Source organism: Aptenodytes patagonicus, chromosome 3, assembly GCF_965638725.1.
Source record: "Aptenodytes patagonicus chromosome 3, bAptPat1.pri.cur, whole genome shotgun sequence".
NCBI classification, from domain to species: domain Eukaryota; kingdom Metazoa; phylum Chordata; class Aves; order Sphenisciformes; family Spheniscidae; genus Aptenodytes; species Aptenodytes patagonicus.
In genome coordinates, this window is record NC_134951.1 from 41010702 (window position 1) to 41032993 (window position 22292).

The 22292-nt window shown below is 41.1% G+C and overlaps 1 protein-coding gene across 2 annotated transcripts in view; it reads right to left on the bottom strand.

The window, feature by feature from the left end:
* Positions 1-281: 281 nt before the first annotated feature.
* Positions 282-22292, bottom strand: part of ME1 (malic enzyme 1) — a 205750-nt gene continuing 183739 nt past the window's right edge. For both annotated transcript variants that reach the window (XM_076333150.1, XM_076333149.1), the window contains exons 10-14: positions 16200-16305; positions 12962-13104; positions 10205-10378; positions 2848-2946; positions 282-645 (exon numbers count right to left, since the gene is read on the bottom strand). In XM_076333150.1, the coding sequence (XP_076189265.1) occupies positions 487-645; positions 2848-2946; positions 10205-10378; positions 12962-13104; positions 16200-16305 (681 nt within the window). In that variant the 3' untranslated portion in view covers positions 282-486. The remainder of the gene's footprint in view (positions 646-2847; positions 2947-10204; positions 10379-12961; positions 13105-16199; positions 16306-22292) is intronic.

Consider the following 22292-nt stretch of genomic DNA (forward strand, 5'->3'; position numbering starts at 1 on the left):
AGGAAAATATTCTAAACTTACTGTTCTTTAAAGCTTTTTTTTTTAATAATAGTGTGACAATTAATGCAAATTACATCGTGACCTGTAATGGATTAAACAGTCATCGTAGGCATTTCTTAATTTTCCATGGTACCATTTCTCTGCTTAAGTTCCCTTTGACATTCGTGACAGAACTCTCAACTCAAGGTACAACCCCTTATTTCGATAACAAAAAGATCCGTAAAACTGTAGTGTAGGATATCTCAATTAAAATAACAATCAAAATAACCAAACAATACAAATATATTTCTCAGACTAACTTTTATTTTCTGATGTATAATTAATATGATTTCTTGATCCGAGTTTCTAACCACATATTACAATTTAGAAAAAAAGTTTTCTGCATCTTAAAAAATTAGCTATTCTTATAGGCTGCTTAGGCAGAAATGTTCTGAATATTTTAATGCTTTTCAACTGCTGCTAGTTTGTTCATTCTTCATTAAATATTTACAGTTTCACTTTCATGGCTTCTTCAGGCCAGGTGTAGGAGTCAGCCACAAAGCTGTGGTAGTTGGTACTATAAACCTGAGAGCGGATGAAGGCTTCTAGGTCCTTGGGCTGAGGATAGGTGGAGGCAGTGTTATTCCTGTAGGCTTCTTCTGCGATCTAGAAAGATGCATTAAAATCCTAATTAGTGCTGATAAACTATTTGAGTACATTTAACAGAATTTAAAAGTAGGAATTAGTTCAAAATCAAGGTAAGACCTCATCTTCTCCGGTGCTGACAGTCACCTGTATTCACACTGGATCGGGGCAGGTGCACAGCGAATAAGACTAGGAACAGGATGATGTTTGCATTTAAGTGAGTCTGACTCATGCTACTTTTGAACAGGATTACGTGTCTTTGCTGTTAACAAATACAGCGCTCCTCCTCCTCCTCCAGTAATATCTTAGCTTTTATTGTGCAGTGGTGGATAAAATATTCCACTAACCCCAAGCACTGAGATACAATTTCTGCTTTTCCATCATCAGGTTACCCTGGTTTACCATCTTCTCCAAAGCACCGTAAGAAAAGTGTGATTTGTTCAAAGCCTCCATGCTCCCTGCATATTAGGGAAGTTCATTATTTGCCATAGTTTGATAATATATTTCTTAAAGGTAAACTCACGAGAAAAAAGTAGCCCTACACAGTGCACAGGTTTAACGCTAGAGATGGTTGGGGGCAATACGAATATATGCTTGCTTTTTCCTCACCCAGACCATACCTAAGTGAACCAATTATGCATGACAAGTATAGCTGCAACAAAACTCAAGTTTAGAAGGGGTTGGAGCCCACTCAACACATCAAAGTAGCCTCTCACGTCTGAAGAACACCGACTTGAGAAATGCGTATCTTTAGACTGGACATTCATCCATGAAACAAAAGAAGTTTGACAGACTGGTTTTATGCAGCAGCACTCTTTGGAAAGATCTGCTTCAAACTATTATTTGGCAAACAGACAAACGCTCCTGCGTTGACTAAAAGGAAGACGGTCTCCTTCCTGCTCTCCTTAGCTCTCTCTTTCAAATATAAATGGTTTAGCTTGGTGAGAAGCTGAGACCCCAAGTTACCATATTTAGACTTCCTTTCTAGGATTAATCTGAAGCCCAACCTGATTTGACTGAGAAGTACTTCGGGTGTTTATTTAAGTGTTCATCTTCAGGTCTGTGCGCATAATTATCACGGTTGAGTAAGGTCTGAATTTATACCCCACGTTTGGTATTCCAAAAAATTTTGAGAGTATTCCTCCCCTGGAAAAGGCAGAGGCCATCACTAAACCTCTTGGGCTGTATGAGCCAGAATAGGTATTTGCAGGAATAAAGTTTCAACAGAGATCAGGCAGAAAGAATCGTTTGGTAACATTTTCCTTTTTTGTATTTTATATCACGCGCACAAGTAGAGGAGGAATTTCTGTCACTGTATTTCTGCCAACCACACAGGCAGTTTGATTTTGCCTGAGGAATCTAGTTAACATTTTGACATCTACAGAACGGAGATCTTACTTGCCTAAGAAGACATGAACTGTGAGGAGGACTTTTTTTTTTTTTTTTAAATATACAGAATGATGTTTCATGCACGAGGGCTCCTTGTTATTCTTTCAAAAGAATATGCAGTAAGTGGAATTATTCACAGTAAGGTGACCAAGAGAGAAAACAATAATTGGAGCAAAAAAGGTCACAGAAGACCAGCAAAATAACCTCCTAAAATGCTGGGGAAAAAACCCTAAAAAACAGAACGAGGGAGGAACCGGGATAAATACATTATTTGAAAGCTTCCTCCTCTTCTCTCCAGGGCAGCCAAATTTCTTGGGGAAACTGCGGGTTTAGGTCAATTACTAAAAATCTATCTGCATCAACTCTGTATTTGCCAGTAAAAATCAACAACCGAACAACCTCCAACCTAAACCCGAGCCATAAACAAAAAGCACCCCCTGCAGTTAGTCCTTTTGACAAGCCAGAGTAAGGATGGGAACAAAAGGGAACAGTGCCCAGACATAGGGTGACATTTACTGATAATCATGAAGGGCCACAAGCCTTCAGCTGTGCAGCTCGCATGACTAAGCCTGGGGACCTGCTCCTAACCGGTGGACAGTACAGTTTGGGCTCTACAGACATAAACCCTTGCTATAGTTCCATATCCTTCCTTCTTGTATTTGGATTAAATTTACATTTATGAATTTAAATTTAATTTTGAAACTGCTACTTGTCCACGATTGATTGACATAAACCTTCAACTTGTGTGAAGGTGTGTTAGTTGATCAAATCAAATGCTCAATCATGTAGAGAGCGTGGGAAGAAAAGAAGCCACAAAAGACTGAAATGACTTACCCTCACAGCAATTTTCAGCGACACGTGCTGAATGGTGACTAACGGAGGGTACAGACGACCTTCCTGTAAATTCTCCTCTGAAACTTGCTGAGCTATTACCTAGAAATAAAGCAGACATGTTTAACTTGGAATGCAGATGCAGCTGTAGCTTTGTTAGACAGCGATCTAGTCTTAAGCAAAGAAATGGTTTCGCTTTGGCAAATCCCGCAGATACTGCTTAATCCACCTAGGCAGTGTTTTTTACAACCGGCCTTAACACTGGGAGTAGCTACACAAGAGCTAGAAATTTAGGGAGTTATGCCGTTTTCTCACTCAGATGATAAGATTTACTCAAGTCTTGAATAAGTCCATGACACATAAACTAGCAAATAGTTCACTGTGAGATATAAATTCCAGCCATCAACTGTAGTTGGGTCAAAGACTTCTAAAATTAAAGAAGCACCTGTTATTCTGACAGTTGTCAAGTCATCCTGTGCAGAGAACAGAGCTGAAACGCTTAAGCGTAAAATGCTTTGAATAAAATTACAGGTGGCTGAGCAGGTTTGTCGTGTGTCCAGCTCACACATCTAGCCTGTGTGAGATCATAGAAGTAAGTATGGTCAACCACAGAACAAAGTAAAATAAAGGTAAGATTATCCAGGGTCTTTTAAAGCCCTGCTGGTCACTGCAGTCAGATTTAGAAACAGAAGGTCTAATGCTAAATTCTGGCTTGCTGGGACAGAAAAAACAGTGCTGCTAGAAAAAGTCTGTCTGCTCCACTTGAAGGCTGCAGTGGGCCTGTCACCTCAACCATCCCAAGTAACTAAAGACATTATTTTGCTCTTTGCTTAATTTTTCACCAGGCTGACCAGGGGAAGCAAGGAACAATAACAGAAGTTGTGATGCACGTCTAAGAGGAGCGTCTCCTCTATGGCCTGAGTATTCTTGCCTGGTCTTCCTAGCAAGACTGGAAATGTTTTGTCGTCATCCCCAGCAATGAACAGATCAGGAAAGCATAGCAAGCTGGAGAAGCCGTTTTTTACTGTTTACTCATTGGCCATATGAAAAACCTTCTGTTACCATGAGGTGTGAGGACATTCTCCCCAGAGTGAGGAGGGACACTGCTTGCACTGTCTGCTTATGGGCTTACGTCATGAACTTCCTCTATTCCTGCAACAGGTACCTTTTAAGAAGCAAAGGGCTGCCATTGGGTCTAATGATATTTCTGCTGTCATTAGCTAAAGTTTCTTTGTCATTTGGGGATCTGAAATAGAAAATAGCCTTTCAGGGTGATCCAGACTGGGATTTGCTGAGCCCGAGAATCAGCTGATGCCAGTTCGCTAACCTGTCTTCTACTTTGTAATGTCTTTGGTGGACTTGAAGGTTTCATTTCTTTAACTGCCCACCTTTGTACCTTCTAGGGAGCTGCTAGTTAGAACCAAACCTAAACATCTTCTAAGCAAACTAAGCACAAAATTCATATATTAAAAATGGTCTGACTTTATGCAGTTTTTAATAGCTACCTTCACTAACATTCTCTACTACAATTCTCAAAACAAATTATTAAAAAGCATTAAGAGAGATTTGTGTGACCAGAATACAAATTTCAAATTTCTCTATCTTGCTTTGGGACAGAAAGGAAATTACTCTAGGGAGGGGATGTCACTTGCCCTTTGAACAGCTGGGAACACGTAACAGTCACAAGGAAAGGAGGTTCTTTGTACAGTGCAAGCTTATCCTTCTTAAATCTGTTACAGTTTATAAGCAGTTTCCATTGATATTTAGTACATTAGGCTTGCTCCTGGAGTGTATCCTTCCATTTAGTTTCATCCCAAAGGAAACCAGTGCCCCTCTCCTCTCAAGACCATGCCCCACTGTGGACCAAGGTGGAGTATGTAGGGACACCAGGGAGACGTGCTCCAGAAGACCATTCTGATGCAAAAGAGAAGGCACCCTTAGTGTTCCCATCAGGAGAAATGACACATTTTTGTGCAATTACAGCTTAGATAACAAAAGGTTAGAACCAATCACTGACTGATCCAGGAGTGCGGGGATACTGCTGCGTGATGTGACCTGTAGGGGTACTTTGTGGTTGGAAGGAAAACTCTGGTCTGGATAGCGTCTGCTGCAGCCATGTGTGACCCATCATGAGGTTCTGAAAACACCAGGAAAGTCCAGGAAACACTGTGAAACGAAACTGATAACATGGCCCAAAGAGAAAGCAAGAAGTGTGCTTTTGAGGGAACGTACTGGGAAGATACTTGAAACAGAGCACAAACTGCTTCCTACAGCTCCTCTTGCATGTGGGAAATAGGACCTTGTGTACATTGCTTGCTAACAACTAGGACTGCGTCAGAAGAGATGCCCGGCTATCACCAATTCATCGTTTCTGACAGAAGTAGGTAAATAGTTTGCATTAAAGAGCAAACACTATAGTAACTCCAGTTTCAAAGAGAAACAACGTTCTCTTCTGCAATCTACCCAGCATGCTGGTAGGCATAGTAAGTTTTTCCATTCGGAGTGGAAATGCTAACAAGAGCAACAACAGATTATACCCTTGTTGAGTATAACGAGTAAAGGAAAATTATTTGTTTACATTTTAATCTAATATTGAGAAATACAGCAGAGATAAAAACCCACTAGGGGGAGCTAAGACAACGTAAAATCTAGTTTTTGCTTTCCATAATAGCAGCTAGGTTATTTAAAAATGATACGTGGCCCTTTTGATAAAACAAGATGTGCATCTGAATGTGTAAAGAGGAGCTTACAACATGAGATTTCTGCTGTTAACAGTTTACTGGGGCTCTGCAGGAAAGATGAAATCTGAAGAAATCAACAGCAAGTTGCCTTTAGTGTAATGCATCACCGAAAAAAAAGATTCAGGAGTAGAGTACTTGTGTTTCGCGATGGGGTTGATATAGAAAGCAAGCCACAAAACATTTGGGCAGTGCTCAAATGGGAGAGGTAGCAAGCTTAACTATATAGATGCCATGCTATTCCTTCTGACATACTCCTGTAACAGCATTAAAAACTGTGCAAAAACACAGAAACAAGCATTTTCAAAGAGAATGACACCTTCTTCATGTGGTCTCTGAAAAATGCTCCTCGGGAACATCAGCTCAGTGGCAGGGGAAAAAATAATGAATCAACATCTGGAATTATTAAGAAAATAAGAGGCGACACAGAAAATGTAATAAATCCACAATGTAGCACCGCTTTCAACAGTGTGCATTTTTGCTCCACCTACTTCAAACAAGAATGGGATAGAATCATGAGGGGTATAAAGAATAACAAGGATGATCAAAAGGTTATTTTTTGTACAAGGAGACAAAAAATAATAAAACAGACTTGGAAGAAAAAAAAAGAAAAGACTGAAAGAAAATCATAGAATCATAGCATAGTTTGGGTTGGAAGGGACCTCTAAAGGTCATCTAGTCCAACCCCCCTGCCGTGGGCAGGGACATCTTCAACTGGATCAGGTTGCTCAGAGCCCCGTCCAAAATACAAACGACAACTGAAAGCGAACATTTCTCATGGCACTATAGGGAACCCAAATCATCAGACAGCAGGAAATCGTAAGAGGAGAGTGTCTTTTTCCACAGAACTCTCAATTAAATTGTGACGCTAATTGCCAAAAGATGTTCAAATGTACAAACATGTTTAAAAAGCCACTAGGCTCATTTATGAAAGAGAAATCCATACAGGGATAAAACTGCCAGTGCAGGAGGGCCATATAGTACAGGCTGCCAGAAGCTGAGAAGCCATTTCAGCAGAAGGATCACTCTGTCTTTTCCCCTTATTTACCCCCTTTTCCTTAGCTTCTGCTACTGATTACTTTCACAGGAAGACACTGAGCTGTTTGGATCTTAGGTCCAACCCAGTATGGCTATTTTCATGGTTTAAATTTTAATTAATTCAAGTTTTTAATAGAGAAATTAGCTAAGCCTTATTGCAGAACCTAGATGAAAGGCAGCCAAGACAGGACAAACAGCATAAAGCAAGTGGGGGCATCCTGGCTTTTGGAGGACATATTCTCTGTAACGAAAGGATTTAACACGATTATTTCTGGAATAACTTAACTGTAGGTCACACATGCCAAGAATATTTCATTAGTTCATAATTCTCTGTCCCTTTTGTTGTAAGACTTAGAAGAATAGGTAATGTCCTTGTCATCACAGAGCAATTGCCTGCAATTAAGAGGTATTACAGCCTACAGTACCTTAGATTTATCGTCCAAAATCAAAGTTACATGCTATTTTACTTGCCAGGAAGAAAAGAACACTGAAAGTAGAATTTTTTGTAGTTACAATAAGCTATTTGTGACTTTTATCAGATTTAATTGGAGGGGTGGCAAAGCAAGAAGACAGGAGGTGCAGGCATGTAGCCTGGGCTGCTTATTTTTTATACTTTCCTTCTTCAGGTAAGCTACCGCTACAATCTGAGAAGGTCCCTCTGTCTAAAATGCACGGGGTTTGGTGCTTTAAATTTTGCGGCATCTTGGGTGCTTCCATTTCAAATGGAGAATACTAACCACTATTCTAAAACCCACACGAAACTATTTTGATTTTATCCTTCCATTAAAAAAGCCAGGAAAACAAAACAAAAAGCACTGTCGCCTTTGCTTTGTACTGTAATTTCAGCTAAGGGCGTACGCAGCCCTCTCGGCCTTCACAGCCCTGACACCTCTTCTGGCAGAGACTCCTCTGAAATCCATCAGTTGTCACCTTGCTCAGTAACCGGCTGTAGCTCACCCAAGCCCCAGTCACACACTGCCTCTCACACAACTAGGGAGACCAGGTGTGACTGCTCTTAGCTCCAGCCGTACGGCGAGTAGCTATCCATTGATCTTGCCGCCAACAGAGACCTTCTATGCAAGAAAAAAACCCATATTTACATGTCAAACTTTTCTAGGGATTTTAGTAGAGGATGGCAATTATGTAGCAAAACCTTTAGCAAAAAAGAAGAGTCAGGAGAGAACCTCTACCTCAAAAGAGAGTTTAAAAGCTTCCTCGCAATTTCTGATACCATTTTACTTCCCTGACTGTTGCATTTCTTTGTTCGGTTAAGTTTCTTTGTTCAGAACAGATTTTTTTCTGACTTAGTAGACTACCACTTGAAACATCGTTCAATCCACATATGTGTCACCTTTCATCCCTCGGCACTCTATATATAGGAACCATTTCACCCAAACCAAAATGAAGCAACTTCTAGAATGAAATAAGACAACTGTTTAACACAGCAGTTGAGACCGGCAAGCGAGGATCACCGTATCCAACTGAAATTACAGGGAAGGATTTAAAGGGAGGATATAATTATCCAAAGACTTAAGAGATGGATCATTGCCCTCCTAAGATGGTTAAAGCCAGTGGAGACAGTCTGGGCTTTTTACTAATTTTAAATTGGAAATTGTGAATATCTTTCTTATACTGGCAAGCTGCTGGCAAACTTTTTTAAAGATGCCATAGTACGCACCTTAAAAAAAACCCCTTCAGAAATCCAGCAAAGGCAGCGTGCAAGTGCTCACCCTTTAAGAAAGCTTTGTATCACATACTGCCTGTCGTAGGATCACGTTGCCTACCAGTTGCCTCCGAGTGGTAGTAAAGGGCCATTTTCTTCCCTTTAATCCATGAAGAGGACACAAGGAGAAAGAATTCTGGAATGCAATATCGCTTAGAGCAGCTGCAAGAGTTGAGTCAAGGCATTCGCACTTCTGCTAATTGGGGCAACTTTTTTTTCTTTTTTTTTTTTTATTGTTCCATAACAGTTGCTAATTGCATTGCTTTGAGGCTTCCTCTGTGTGCTACCTACACTACCCGTGTATTTCCAAGCGTGCTTACACAGCTTCTTTGAAGATTAGGACGCTGCACTTTCATGAAGTTCTGTGGATTGTAATTTATATGAACTGGACTGGGTAGAAATTACCACTGAAGTGCATCTAGGTTAATTAGAGTTAACTTGGTAAACTGAGGCTAGCCTTCTTCCTTATTTCCATATCCTTTAAAAAAACCCCAAAAGCATCAGGCTTTTAATGACTTTGCATGGACATGGTCAGACCATCATGCACTGCTCAGGGCTCTCTCATCACTGTCTGTACTGAGCCTGGGCTCTCTCTGAGCAGGATGAGCTTGGACGCACATTCCTGGGAGCAGAGTAGCCAGGAGCTTGAGCATCACTGGATATCACATCACTCAACAGAAGGAAGCTGAGTCCTGTGAGGCTCATTACGTTGCTCTTGGTGCCAGCCAAGAGCAGAACCAACAGAGGCAATGGAGGAGACGGGAACTCCAGGACAGGACGGGAAGGGGGTGAGATGGAAAGGGTCAGAGGAAGGAGTGGTAAGGGTGCTATGATGCTATCGTGGATGAGGAGCAAAGATGCTGGACCCAGAAAAGCACAGGAAGTTTCCATTTTCTTAAGTGAGAAACAGCTACAGAAAGATTGACTTATTGTTTTGTAAAAAAAAAAAAAATTAAAAAAATTGTTAAGTATTTGATTTCAACAACTGCTGGTAATCTATTTTGTTTGAATAAGGGATTCTAAAATAATAAAGGCCAGATCCTTCTCCCATATGTGTTGAAGATACAATCCTGTGCATTTATGATGTCCTACTGTAAGACAGTGGATGTCAGATTTTGAACAATCACTGGAAGTAGGTGGTGAATGACTCCTAGAACCAAAAGTGTTTGCTCTCTGTTCATCTCTTGCCTACTGAGTGGAGATAAAGGAGGAGAGATCACATGTTGGATAACATCAGAACAAAGATCATAAAAAATTGCCTGAGGAAAGAAAAGAACCAATACAGAAAACGATAAGAAAGAAAATGGGAAGAATAACATGGCAATTGTGTCAAACTGTGGTGCAAGGAACCACAAGGCAATGGAGCACTTTCACCAGCTGTTGACAAGGGAGGTCCACAAAACATGATGCCAACAGCTCTACTCAAAAAGAGCAAAAAACTAAAAAGCTAAAAAAAATTCAAATAATTTTTGCAAGCAAAACACCCACAAAAGTCACCCCAAAGCTACCAACATCAAAATATAGTTCCTTTCAATCTAAAATCAAACCTATGTGCACATGTATGCAAACTGTACATATGTGCATTCACCTGTGATAATACAGTGCTGAAGTCTTTCTCTTTTTTCCTTGCCAAGAGAAGGTGAAGTTTATGTCAGATGACCTTTGGACCAAGTATTTAACTTTTTAAAAACAACTTGTTCAAATAGAATTTATAAAAAAACAACATACCTTGCAAATAAAGACCTTACACAGACAGCACTGTTTTTCCAATTTAAAAGATAATGTTTAACTATTTCTGATTAATTGTTCATTATTACCAAGTTACTAAATTAAGGACTTCAAATAATTTTTAATACAATACCTCAGCGGTTGTGAGGAACACGTCCTCGCCAATATGTTTCAGTCCACATGAAATAACGCCAAGGGCAACTCCTGGGAACACATAGGAATTGTTACCCTGTCCAGGATAGAGAGTTTGTCCGCTTGGAAGAGTGACAGGATCAAAAGGGCTTCCACTGGCAAAAATGCCACGTCCCTAAATTGTAACGAGAAAGCCAAAGAAAGCACGTTAGTTGTGAGGATGCTGTTGAAGTATTTCACACATCCCTTTAAATATCTACCACTGTGGAAGCTGGGTTACATCTATTTAATATCTCTTCTGAGAGAGCGTTAGAGCTACTTAACTGAGTATGTCTCAGGAGCATCAGGATGCTGATCCTAGAGATCACTGGCAATTCTCTGTGACTCTCTGATGTCAGAGAGTAACAGCTGCCTTGTTGAGGTAAGAGCTATCAGCACAATTCAGAGGAGGAGAAAGTGAAAGGCAGCACTCATTATTCACTTTGTGTGTCCATGCCAGAAGAAGGGTACATGGGAAGAAGGTATACACCTGGAGCTGTAAAACTCAAAGTGCACAATACTGTCATGGTAATAACGGGTGATGCTGCTGGATTTTTTTCCCAACAGCAGATCATCCACAAAAATGACACTAAGGCCACTAAATGTTGCACTTTTGGATGTGGCAGTTTCTGAGGAGCTGTGAGGACAGGCAGAGCTCCCTGTTCCTCCCAATCTCCCCTCTTCAGGCCCCTGCGCCCGCTCCGCAGCTCAACAGAATGACAGAGATGCAAGCTCTGTCCCAGGAACATCATCCCACCGTGCAACCTATAGCACAAGTTGGCAGTGGGACCTCCTCTTCTGGGACCTTGTGGCTCCCCTCATTGTAATGTACCGAGAAGGGTGAGGGCACCAACTCGGGCACCGCGTGTAATCATCCAATACTGATAAACCACTAGGATGTTTCCCAGCAGATTTCTGGGTAGTGCCAAGTAGCACTGTTGCCACCAGGGCCCAGGCACCATGCACAGGCTGGTCCCAGCAGGCAGTATGGAAGAGCCAGCCTGTTTTGGGGATTTGGAGAATTTAGCCGTACAGATACAAGTTACACCATATCACTTGTCCTGAGGACAAGAGAACTGGCTCTAACTCATTTTATATTGTAGTTCACATGGGACCTCTTAAATCTATTCCCAGGACCCAAACGCAGGCGTGCCTCACTGGCACACATCAGGCAGCTGTGGGGAGGAACAGAAGCCTGTGGGGTGGCCCAGACGTGGTGACGAGGCTCATGTTGCTAACGGCTTAACATTAGCTAAGAGGAATATTAGGCCTGGTGTCATGCAGTAGCACGCATGTTCACAGCTGATACCATTGGAGTACCAAGAGACGGGCTGTAAGGGAGCTGCAAGTCTGATGGAGTCTCACTGTTCCCCTGGGATGAGGCACACCCCGATGGGAGCAGATGCCGGCACCATCGAGTGCCGTTCAAGGGTGGCAGAAGAGGCACCTCAGAGGTGACTCACCTGCAGCACTACTATCCAGGTTCTCCCCAGATCATTCCTGATACACAGGGAGAGGGAAGTAATTTCTACAGCAGGCAATGCCGTTTGGGACTAATGAGGGAAGTGACGTTGCACAGGCTCTACGTCCGCAGCCCAAAGGCCCCTGGCTCTTGCCTTGCTGGGGAGGGAGCACCCTCAAATTTATGCAGTAAATTTAGGTAGGGAAGAAAAGCCAGCCTTTATTTACGCTAGCACTGCTGAAGTGATAAATGTCACTGTTAAATGCTTCAGAGGCGCTTTTGTATCAGAAATGTCTATGCCTATTTTAGAGAACTGGAAATGTGCATTTTAAAATATGCCACTGTCACTATTCAGCTCTTCAGAAGAATATTCTGTTTGGTTTGGTGTCATGCAGTATTATCACGGCCGGCTTATTATATGTTTTGGTGACAGATCAAATACTTCAGTGTGTCTTTTGCTCTGCCTACCAGATGTCGTTACCCACTATAACCAACCCTTCATGTAGGCCACTTCCCTGGCCCTTGCATTGCGCTGTAATTGTGTACTGTGCAGTACACAGGGGAACAGGCATGCTAAATTTGTCTTTTAAACACTGTGAAACTGTCATTCAAATTGCCCTGTATTTGACAAGAAATCCAAACACAATCCACTATGAAACACATACAGTCAAGTACTCATACTCATACATTTCAAATTCTAGACTGAATTACAGGATAACGTGTTTATTAGCACTTCTATAATACGATAATAAATCAGCAAGCTCAGTTCTCTTAATTTTCACCTGTTTCCATAATAGAAATCTTTGTAAAAGGAGTCAATTACCCCAGTTCTTAATGAAGAATTATTTTAAAGATTCTATTTCCTGTATTGAAGTATTTCCTTACCCTAAAGAGTATTTGTAAGATCTCAAATGAAAAGCATGCCACTGTGTGTATATGTTACACAAAGTGGTACAGTTCAAAAAGAGGCATAAGGCTTTAATGATTGATGGTTACTGATGCTTTGCTTGTAATAAAGACTTTGAGTCTTGCCTGACACCAGTAAAAGCTATTAAATGTTTTTATGAGAGTGCAAGCATATATTGACTTCAGTGAAATTGTTTTGATAAAATCTGAAAAACCACTTAATTCATTTTACCTACACACAGAGACATGATTAGTACTTGCTACTCCACCCTCTGTCTTCCTCCCATTTTAAATGTGATTTCAGATTTACTTTTCACTACGTATACTGGAGAGATGTTAATCTTTGGTTACCTCTGTATATTTGTAGCACTGCTCAGCAGTGCATTCTGCTTTGCTGGTAGGATTGCTGAGAGCAAAAATAATAGGACGTTTGTTTAAAGCAGCCATATCCTGAAGAATTTGTTCAGTAAAAGCACCACCAATTGCAGCAACTCCTAAAGAAGAAAAACACACACGTAACAAGCAGACAAATGCAATCAGTTCAAGGTAAGACATGCATGTCACTTTTAAAAGAACAGAGCTCCTTTTACTGCATACCTCCCTCTTTAAAATGGAGTTCAACCTTTTTCCTAACGTGGTTAAAATAAAGTTTTGTATAAAAGACTTTGCAACAGTGAAACTTCAGTATTATCCCTAACATAAGGCAGAACCTATTCACCCCTGTACAGTTTGGTGAATTTCTCACTTCACTTTTCTCAAGCCCATTATATAAAATAGAAATGTATCACCTAACCTGCAGGTAAGTCCAACAACGAGTAGAAAGGTACAACTCTGTCTCCTAAAGTCTCATGCAACAGACTGGATAGTTTCTCCCAAATCCAGTGTGTCAGATTTCAATTTTTTCTGACATGACGAGTAAAGTCTCTGCCTTCTACAGCTGATCATTCTGACACCTCCAGCCTCAGCTGATGAATAATCCCAATTTTGAGTCTAAGGCTTCCCTGACAGCAACAATTTTTTTGAATACATCCCTTTCCATCCCACCAGAGATGCTTTTCTATTCTCCATACTGTACTCACAACCAAAAAGGGATGTGTGTGATATTTTTGAGGTGCGACTACAGCTGTATTTCTGCCTAACCTACAAGAGTTGGGAATCCAAGGATCAGGTCCTTGCTCTCTATGCCTTCAGTGAAAAACAGATAAACAGACCTTGGAGTAAACCTAAGGATCTTTATGTCCAGGGAGGGCCCTATCACTTGGCTTGTAGAGAAGGTAGCCTCCTTCTTGCTCAGAGCCCCCAGCGCCTGGCTCCCTCCTCTGCTTTCCACACAGCATCCGAGTTTCAACAGCAGGAAAAAAGCTGTTGTTCCCTCTCTTGGGGGAGTAGGAATGGATTCAAACCCGGGCCAGGAGAGGGTGTCTCTTGGGTCAGTACTCTAACCCCTCGTCACTCATGCACAAATGAGCATCCCAACATTGCCCACTCTAAAAGGACAGCTTGGTGTCTGCCCAAGGAGAGCACAAGGTACTCGGAGGGAGGTGAAAGAGGTCCTCACCTCGCAGAGCTGGCTAGAAGGTCATACACGCTCCAGGACTAACATTTCTTAAAGGTGTCTCAGAGGATTTTCTGACTGCTTCTACATGAAGCATAGTATCATCTTACAGAGACATCTTCAAGCACAGCCTATGCCCTCAATAGGGAGAGGTGGGTGCCACACTGAAATTCCCTGAATTGTTTTAAATTGAGCTTTCCCACAAGGTCTACTGAAAGCCCAAGCACCCTACTACAGGCCCTTTAGGTGCTGTTTAGGTGCTTAATGTGGGCCCAATAATGCCTAAGACCCATTTGGTTTTGCATCTGGCCAAATCTCCTTTATTCTGATCCCTTGGTAACAAAAGAGGCAACTCCTCAATTGATGCAAATCGGTGACTTCTCTCAAAGTTTAAACATCTCTTGCTCAAACGTTTCTGTCACATACTACTATTTTTTGCAAATCTGAGCTCTCTGTACTTCACCATCTATGAATGGACAAGGATGCTTAGATGCAGAAGCTCTGCTAGACCAGCTGGGCCGCTGTATGTTTGATGAACAGTTAGGGCAGTCATGATTTTGACCCACTTGTGTAAGAGCCTGTTATACCACCTTAGTTTCTGCTTAAGTCTGCCGTTGCCAAATATTTAATGTCTTCTAAAACTGCTTCTAAACAGCCAATAGTAAGAATGACAACTATCTTCAGATAGAAAGTTAAAACACAATGCTCTGAGCAATCTCACTGACTATTTCTTTTTCGGTTTTCGTTTTAAAATTGCAATTTCTTATATTTGATCAAGCTAAACTAAGGCTTTTCCTTGAGCCATCACAGGTGATGAAATGTATATGAGGATTCGCTGAGACAGAGTGGAGTAAAACATCGGGAGAAGGAATATCAACATATTTCCCCGTGACTCCTGCTGCCCAGGGGAAGATACTGAATTACTAGTCCTCCAAACCGAAAAAAAACCAGTATTAATTTTCATTGCTGTTTCTGTTGGAAAAGCCTTCATTATGCAGTATGGATAGGAGAAAGTGACCTTGAGGGAAAGTGCCACATAGATTTATATATAGAAATGACACGCAGTAAACATACATATTTCATGACAGCAAACATTCCCTAAGCATCCACACACCTTTATCTAGATAAATATCACAGATCATTCAATCTATTCTTCTGTTCCACTAGCTTTTTCAGCCTTGTATTCCAAATAAATTCTCTAGACTACTTGGCCTCTGTCTTGCAGTGATATCTTTATGGAGCATAGAAAAAGATAAGCTTTATTTACCTCATTCATGATCATTGTCAAAAGCAGATTTTACTGAACAAGAACCATGTGGTCTAGGCATAGTTGAAAAGGTAGCTCTTAAAATGTAGGATAATTTTCACTGTGGCATTTCAGATTTTCCGGCATCTGATGAATGATTTTACTAGCCAGATAGATGAATTTTTGAGTCTTACATATTAAAAAAATGATTTAAGAGTACTTGCAGTTCATTCCTGAAACTGTCACTGAAATACAATAACCAAACTGCAGAGAGCTGAGCAATCCTTCACTGAGATCCCAAATCCTGCAGCTTTTATAAAAGAAAAGGTCTTTGTAAAATCTGTGTTTTGGTCTGCACAAAGTACTGGTGGCTAAGGACCTAAATATGAGGGAAAAGAAGATTCAGCTACAGCATGCTCATATTTGCACAGCTTTACATGTGCTTAGCTCAGTTTTCTCAGTCTAAGTTTGAGGTTATTTATATTACACCATCCACATTAAATCAGAAGTAATTTAGGAAGGTGATAAGGTTCTCTATCAGATGTTTAAACCAACTCGGATTATTCCCCCTGTAAAATGGATGGCTTGGAGTGAAAGCAGCGTTACATGCTTGGATAGTTACTATTTGTTCAGTTGCTTAATAGAGTCCATTATGCACCTAGTGTTTTCTAAAAACACACAAAGGTAAACTCTGTTCAGGGGAACTTGATCTTGTCTTCAGACAAAGCCACATCCCCATTTTTTTCCAACGAAGAATAAGGTCATTGCTTTAAAGTAAAAGAAATTACCTATTAGCACAGATGGTTTTATATCTTTAACAATATCTTCTAGATTTTTCATCTCACCATGTTCATGGGCAAAACGTTGTTTCTCAGATGTTAATGAGGCACGCCCCTGAGTAAGGAAAAAAATGAAAAAGACATTTATTATAAGTTTAATGGAACCTAATATCCCGGGATAATCAGTTTACAAAGTATCTGGTTTAACATGTCCTATTTTCATTTCTACTTTTGCGTCTACCACCAAATACCATACTAGACAAAGTTGCACTGTGTACAGCTTAAGACACTTAGGATAATTTAGAACTAATCTATTTCTCTAAGCAGTAGGTAAACCAAATTCAATATTTTTAGTTTAAATTCATAACAGCTGTAGAACACCGCTGTATTAACAATTATATGAAAGCATCATTAATTTCTTCTTTGAAGCATTCTTAAAGCTGTTTTACCTGTTAACATTTGGTCAAATGCTTGAAGTTACTAATGATAAAGATTAAATATATTTATATAGCAAACAGTACAGATGCGCCAGGGCGGGGGGATTTGTAACTTAGCAAAACAAAAATAGTGTCTCCTAGCTTTTTCAGCTTTGCCCTTGTCTAAAAGTATAGAGACTATATGGGGTGAGTATGTAGACTATAAGGGAGCCTACATTTTGCTCCACATTTTTCATATTTAAGTCATTTATTCTTAAGGATGGAATAAAAATCATTCTAATCAGACGTCTGGTACACCGTTTTTGCATTAACAAAATTGACTCAGCTGTGAAACAACTTTCACCCTGATCTACACCGGCAATTTCCACCCATTGATGCCCCACAAGGTTTCCAAATGGAATACCACAGATGCAGGAAAAAGGGCTACAGAGTATCATTGACATTGACTGGGCTGCAAACAGGATTTGAGCTCAGTGTAAGTAACGTGGAGTGCGGGGCAAGAAGGGGCCAGAATTTGTGAAAATTATATCAGTTGTCTAAATACGTGGACCTCTGTCTGTACACAGGCATCTGAAAATTTCAGCAGAAGAGTTTAAAATGCGTACACCTCCACCCCTCGTTTTATTCTTGTGCCTGCAGAAAACATCACTGCAAAGGCACTTTTCAAACACAAATCTAGAAGATGGTGCCAGCCCCTCAAAACATCGTACAATTTCAGACAGCAGAAGCAGATTATACAGATATATAGGGAAGTACACGAGGAAAATGGAACGCTAAATGTAATTTTGACCAAATACCCAGAACAGATATATATCATCTCCCCAGCCACATCTTCTCCAACTGGTAAGATGAAAGTTTCCTTAATCTTAGCAAGTTAATTAAGACTATACTGAAGTATTGGAACAGAATTCATTCCACGATTCCACCAAAGTCTATGAATTTGACAATCTTGGCTCAATTTAGGGTTGCGTATACTATCGGATTCAAGCCGGGATTAGTTTTTTAACGGCATTTTTGCTTAATTTTAACAGAAACGAGAAATCCAATGCTACGTTTCAGACCACGATTCTGCCACGTGGCAACGTGTGGCTGTGCCAGTCCCATCACCGAAGCTCCTCTGCTGGTCCTCAGATGGCCACCGCAAGAGCTGGTAGACAGAAGGGAAGGCCATTTTTCATTTCCAGCTGCAAGAAAAGTGTTTCCATCCTGAGGGTACCACAGAAAGCCGCGGAAGGCTGTTATGTGGTCGGGGCTGACTGAGCTGGTCTGCCTCACAGGACGCCAGCTTCTCTTGGCTCACCCGTGATTACAAGAAACGTCCAGAGATTTCTCCTCTTCTACAGATTTTTTTACGTGACCAAAATACAGAGTTTTTAAATTAAGAGGGTTATGTCTGGATGTGCTTATACGGGTCTTAAGTGTTCTCCTAGAGCGATTAGCACAGAAATACTGTGATACGGGCACCTGGTTTCCTTTGGGGGTAAAAATGTGAAATTCTCAGCCTCGAGAGAATGCCGCAATATTAACAATTTCTGGCACATTCACGCTCGCATCATTCCACTGTCAATACAAATTTTGAAGTCTGCCATTTCCCAGCACCCCAGCAGATGTCCCCACAGTTTACACACACGGTTTGGATGCATCTCACTTTAAAGCAGGAATTTTCCTTAACATTTTCAGGGGAAAAATACAAAGTTTTCTTTTTAGTCACCAAAGAAAAAAAATGCATTTATGACTTCCAGGCCAAAAGCTTGTTGCTAGGAATAACTCAAAATACTATAATAAAAGCCACTTTTCATTCTAATCGGTTGGTTGGTTGAAATCAAAATGCTCGACGGAGCCCAACTTGGAGGCAGGTTTCCTGGGGAGCTGGGAATGGGTGCCATGGGCGACCACCCAATCCCACGCTGCTTCTTCAGTTGGTTCCTTAATAGCTTATCAGGCTGCCATTGAGGAAGCCAGTTTTCGATCTGGTCTTAAAATCTAGCCTCCAGGAGACTGCCCTGGGCTACCAAGAAAAAAGAAATCACCTCTAAGAGCTATGATCAGCTCATTCTTTGGGCTGTGGCAGGCTGGTAGTTCTGAGCACCTCCAGGATCTGCAGATCTGGGCAGATCTCTTGGGAAAGGTGAACTCTGATTTTTTGCACAGTGCATAACAGCTAAAAGGCCAGGCTGACATCTTAGTGTAGAAAAATGTTGATATTCTTTCATTTTCATTTTTAATCAAAACCAATAACCACAATCCTGCATGAAACAGTTACTTCTTTATACAGTTTTACACTTGATTGGCTTTCGAGGACGTACTTCAACATTTTAAAATTAAGATAATGGCAGAGCTGTTTAAACACTTACTGATGCAACACCAAGGATTCAAAGCCCCATTTCCTACTCACACTGATGATCATCTCTCATTTAATTAGTTTCAAAGGAGTACTCAAACAGTAAGCTGGATGTGATCCACTGCAACCCTTTCCGGGCCACTGGCTAGTGAGACTAGTGCTAACCAGATGGGTCAGCTTAGGTCAGATTCACTTCTGCCCTACCTTAATTTGTGTCTGCCCTTAACTTCACACAGGGCATTCCACCATTCTAAAACAAACAAACAAAAACCAAAACAATTTTAAATTTATTTCTTTATTCAGCCTTGGTCTGAATTAGCTTGATCCCATTAGTCAGAATGAATCATGTCTCCAAGTAAATATTTTTCTAGTATCTTAACTAAGAATGAAATATTAAATTCTGTGGCTTAGCAAAAATAACAACAGCTATGTACATAGAGATTTTTGCTTGGAAAATGCTTATAAAAGGAATTCTACGGTTAGGGGTTTTTTTAAAATATATATTTTTAACTAGATTGTCAGAAATGTATTTTAATTGCTAATTCAGTGATCCTAAAGAAACTACATAACACCTCCCTAAAACCTGTGTCCGAGATTTCAAGACCAGCCAGTTGATTTGGTTACAAAACTCCAATAATTTAGAGGACAGTGTTTTAGATAGCATTTTTTCTCCCCAAATTGGCAAATTCTTAAGTTCTGCTCTCCACAAAGTAGAGAGGCGGCAGCAAGGGCACAGCTAGCTTTCCTCCGTGCCCTGCCAACAGGGCAAGCAATGACTTGCAGGAAGGAAGAAACAATTCAGTTTTGTGCATGCTTAACCTCAAACTAAGGGGTTGCCAGTCCATTTAGTACAAGCTTCCAGACATCCGCCCCTGAATGCCTATAGCCGGAATAAGAAATGACAGAGTTTTTGTCAGTCAGCAGAGAGAAGAGGATGGAGCCAAAATGCAGAAGTCTCAGTTCTGGATTTGTGTGGTTTTCTGTCTTGTCTCCCTCCAGACACTGGAGAGATGCAAAGCGGATGGACCTGTCAGTGCAGAGCTGCTCTGACTAAAAGATCTTCTAGAAGCGCAGAGCCCGTCTTCTGACATTTCCATTTCCAGCCCTGGGTTAGCTAGCTTTTGTACTCTGGCTATCTGCTGCTAGGAAATGAGCTGTAGAGGATTAACACAAGGCAGCATAAATCAGAAACTGCTCTGGTCTGCTTGCGTCTCCATAATCCTAAGATACTAACATGGCACACAGCTCACTGATATTTCCCTTCTTCTAATAGAAAAAGGACAAATTTAAAATACTCCATATTAAGAAAGAATTCGAATGAGCTCCGGGGTTCTGTGTATGAAGCTCTGAGTCTTTTAAGAAGAAACGTTATCTTCAGTCACATTCACGTTTGTCTTCTAAGCCCACTGTCTTGCTCTTTTAGCATTATTAAAAATTCATTAGTTCAATGAAAAGGGCTCAGAACAATCAGCAATCTAAAGACGCGCCCCTTTCAGTATGCCAAGCCTCAATACAGTCTCACTGTTTCACTGAAGGACTTCAATGCTTGCCACACAGGGGAGGAATTTTTCCAGGGGTTCCTGCCAAAGGATGTTATTGCACCGTTGTTCAAACAGCAGTATGAAGACTCATCTAGGCCAGACAGCAGCTGTCTTAAGTTGTAACATGTTTGCTATAATGTATAACAAGCATCTTTCCTGCATGAAGTGATGCTCCCTAAATCCAAAAAGAAAGTCTTTCACTCTGAAATCCACAGATGAACTAAGACTTGACGTGATACCTGTGCAGCTATTCCGAGGGGAAGATACAAACTCACAAACTCTTTCAATAGAAGGAGGAAGGTAAACTTAGAAAAAGAGGCTATATATCCCTCTTGCTTTAACTTCACAGATGTATTCAGCATCCCAAGAAAGAAATAAAAAAAGCACCAACATTTCATTATATAACTTTTTGCGATGTTATGTATTCTTGTATTATTTCCTTATCTTTTATAGAATAAGTAATTTGCTAGGGGCATTATAATAAGTTTGCTTGAATAAAAAAACCCAACCAAAACTACATACTAAAGTACCAGGAAGACAACCATAGCATCTTTAATACATACTCAGGCTGCCTGAATAAACTATACAATACACCTTCACTAGAATGCTGAAGGTGAAGAATATTAAAAACACTCAAAAACATTAATAAACCTTAAGTCTAAAGACTCAGTGAAAATGTCACAAATTACTTCAGAGGGGAAAAGTATTGCCTCTATCACAGTATCATTTTGTACCAAGAAACCTATGGGATATTTTGGATTTGAACAAAAGAGAACAAAGCAACCTGAAAACAGATATGTTGCTATATTAGAAGTCACCGTGGTATCTCAGATGGAAAGTAATATGAGCTGAATTCTTTATTAGCAAATGAGTTACAATGTGGACTGTGTTAAGTCAGCAGATGAAGTACGGAGATAAAGAAACAATAGCAGCATTCTCTGATAGTGACATTATGTATGAAGATCTTGGAAATCCTAAAGTGTCTATACTCCCTAATGGATGAGAGTCATTGGTATTATGTATTATTACAAATAGTAAAACATAGTCACTTGGACACCAGGACCTTTTAATTCAAGGAGCAGAAGGAAGTAACAGGACGTATTGGGTTTGCATGGCAAGGTTTTGGTAGCGGGGGGGGGCTACAGGGGTGGCTTCTGTGAGAAGATGCTAGAAGCTTCCCCTATGTCTGATAGAACCAATGCCAGCCAGCTCCAAGATGGATCCGCTGCTGGCCAACGCCGAGCCCATCAGCAACAGTGGTAGCACCTCTGTGATAACATATTTAAGAAGGGGGGGGGGAAAAACCAACCCAAAACTGCACAATTGCAGCCGAAGAGAGGAGTGAGAATATGTGAGAGAAACAACCCTGCGGACACCAAGGTCAGTGAAGGAGGAGGGGAAGGAGGTGCTCCAGGCGCCGGAGCAGAGATTCCCCTGCAGCCCATGGTGAAGACCATGGTGAGGCAGGCTGTCCCCCTGCAGACCATGGAGGTTAACGGTGGAGCAGATATCCACCTGCAGCCCGTGGAGGACCCCACGCCGGAGCAGGTGGATGCCTGAAGGAGGCTGTGACCCCATGGGAAGCCCGCGCTGGAGCAGGCTCCTGGCAGGACCTGTGGACCCGTGGAGAGAGAGGAGCCCACGCTGGAGCAAGTTTGCTGGCAGGACTTGTGACCCTGCCGGGGACCCACACTGGAGCAGTCTGTTCCTGAAGGACTGCACCCCGTGGAAGGAACCCACGCTGGAGCAGTTTGTGAAGAACTGCAGCCCGTGGGAAGGACTC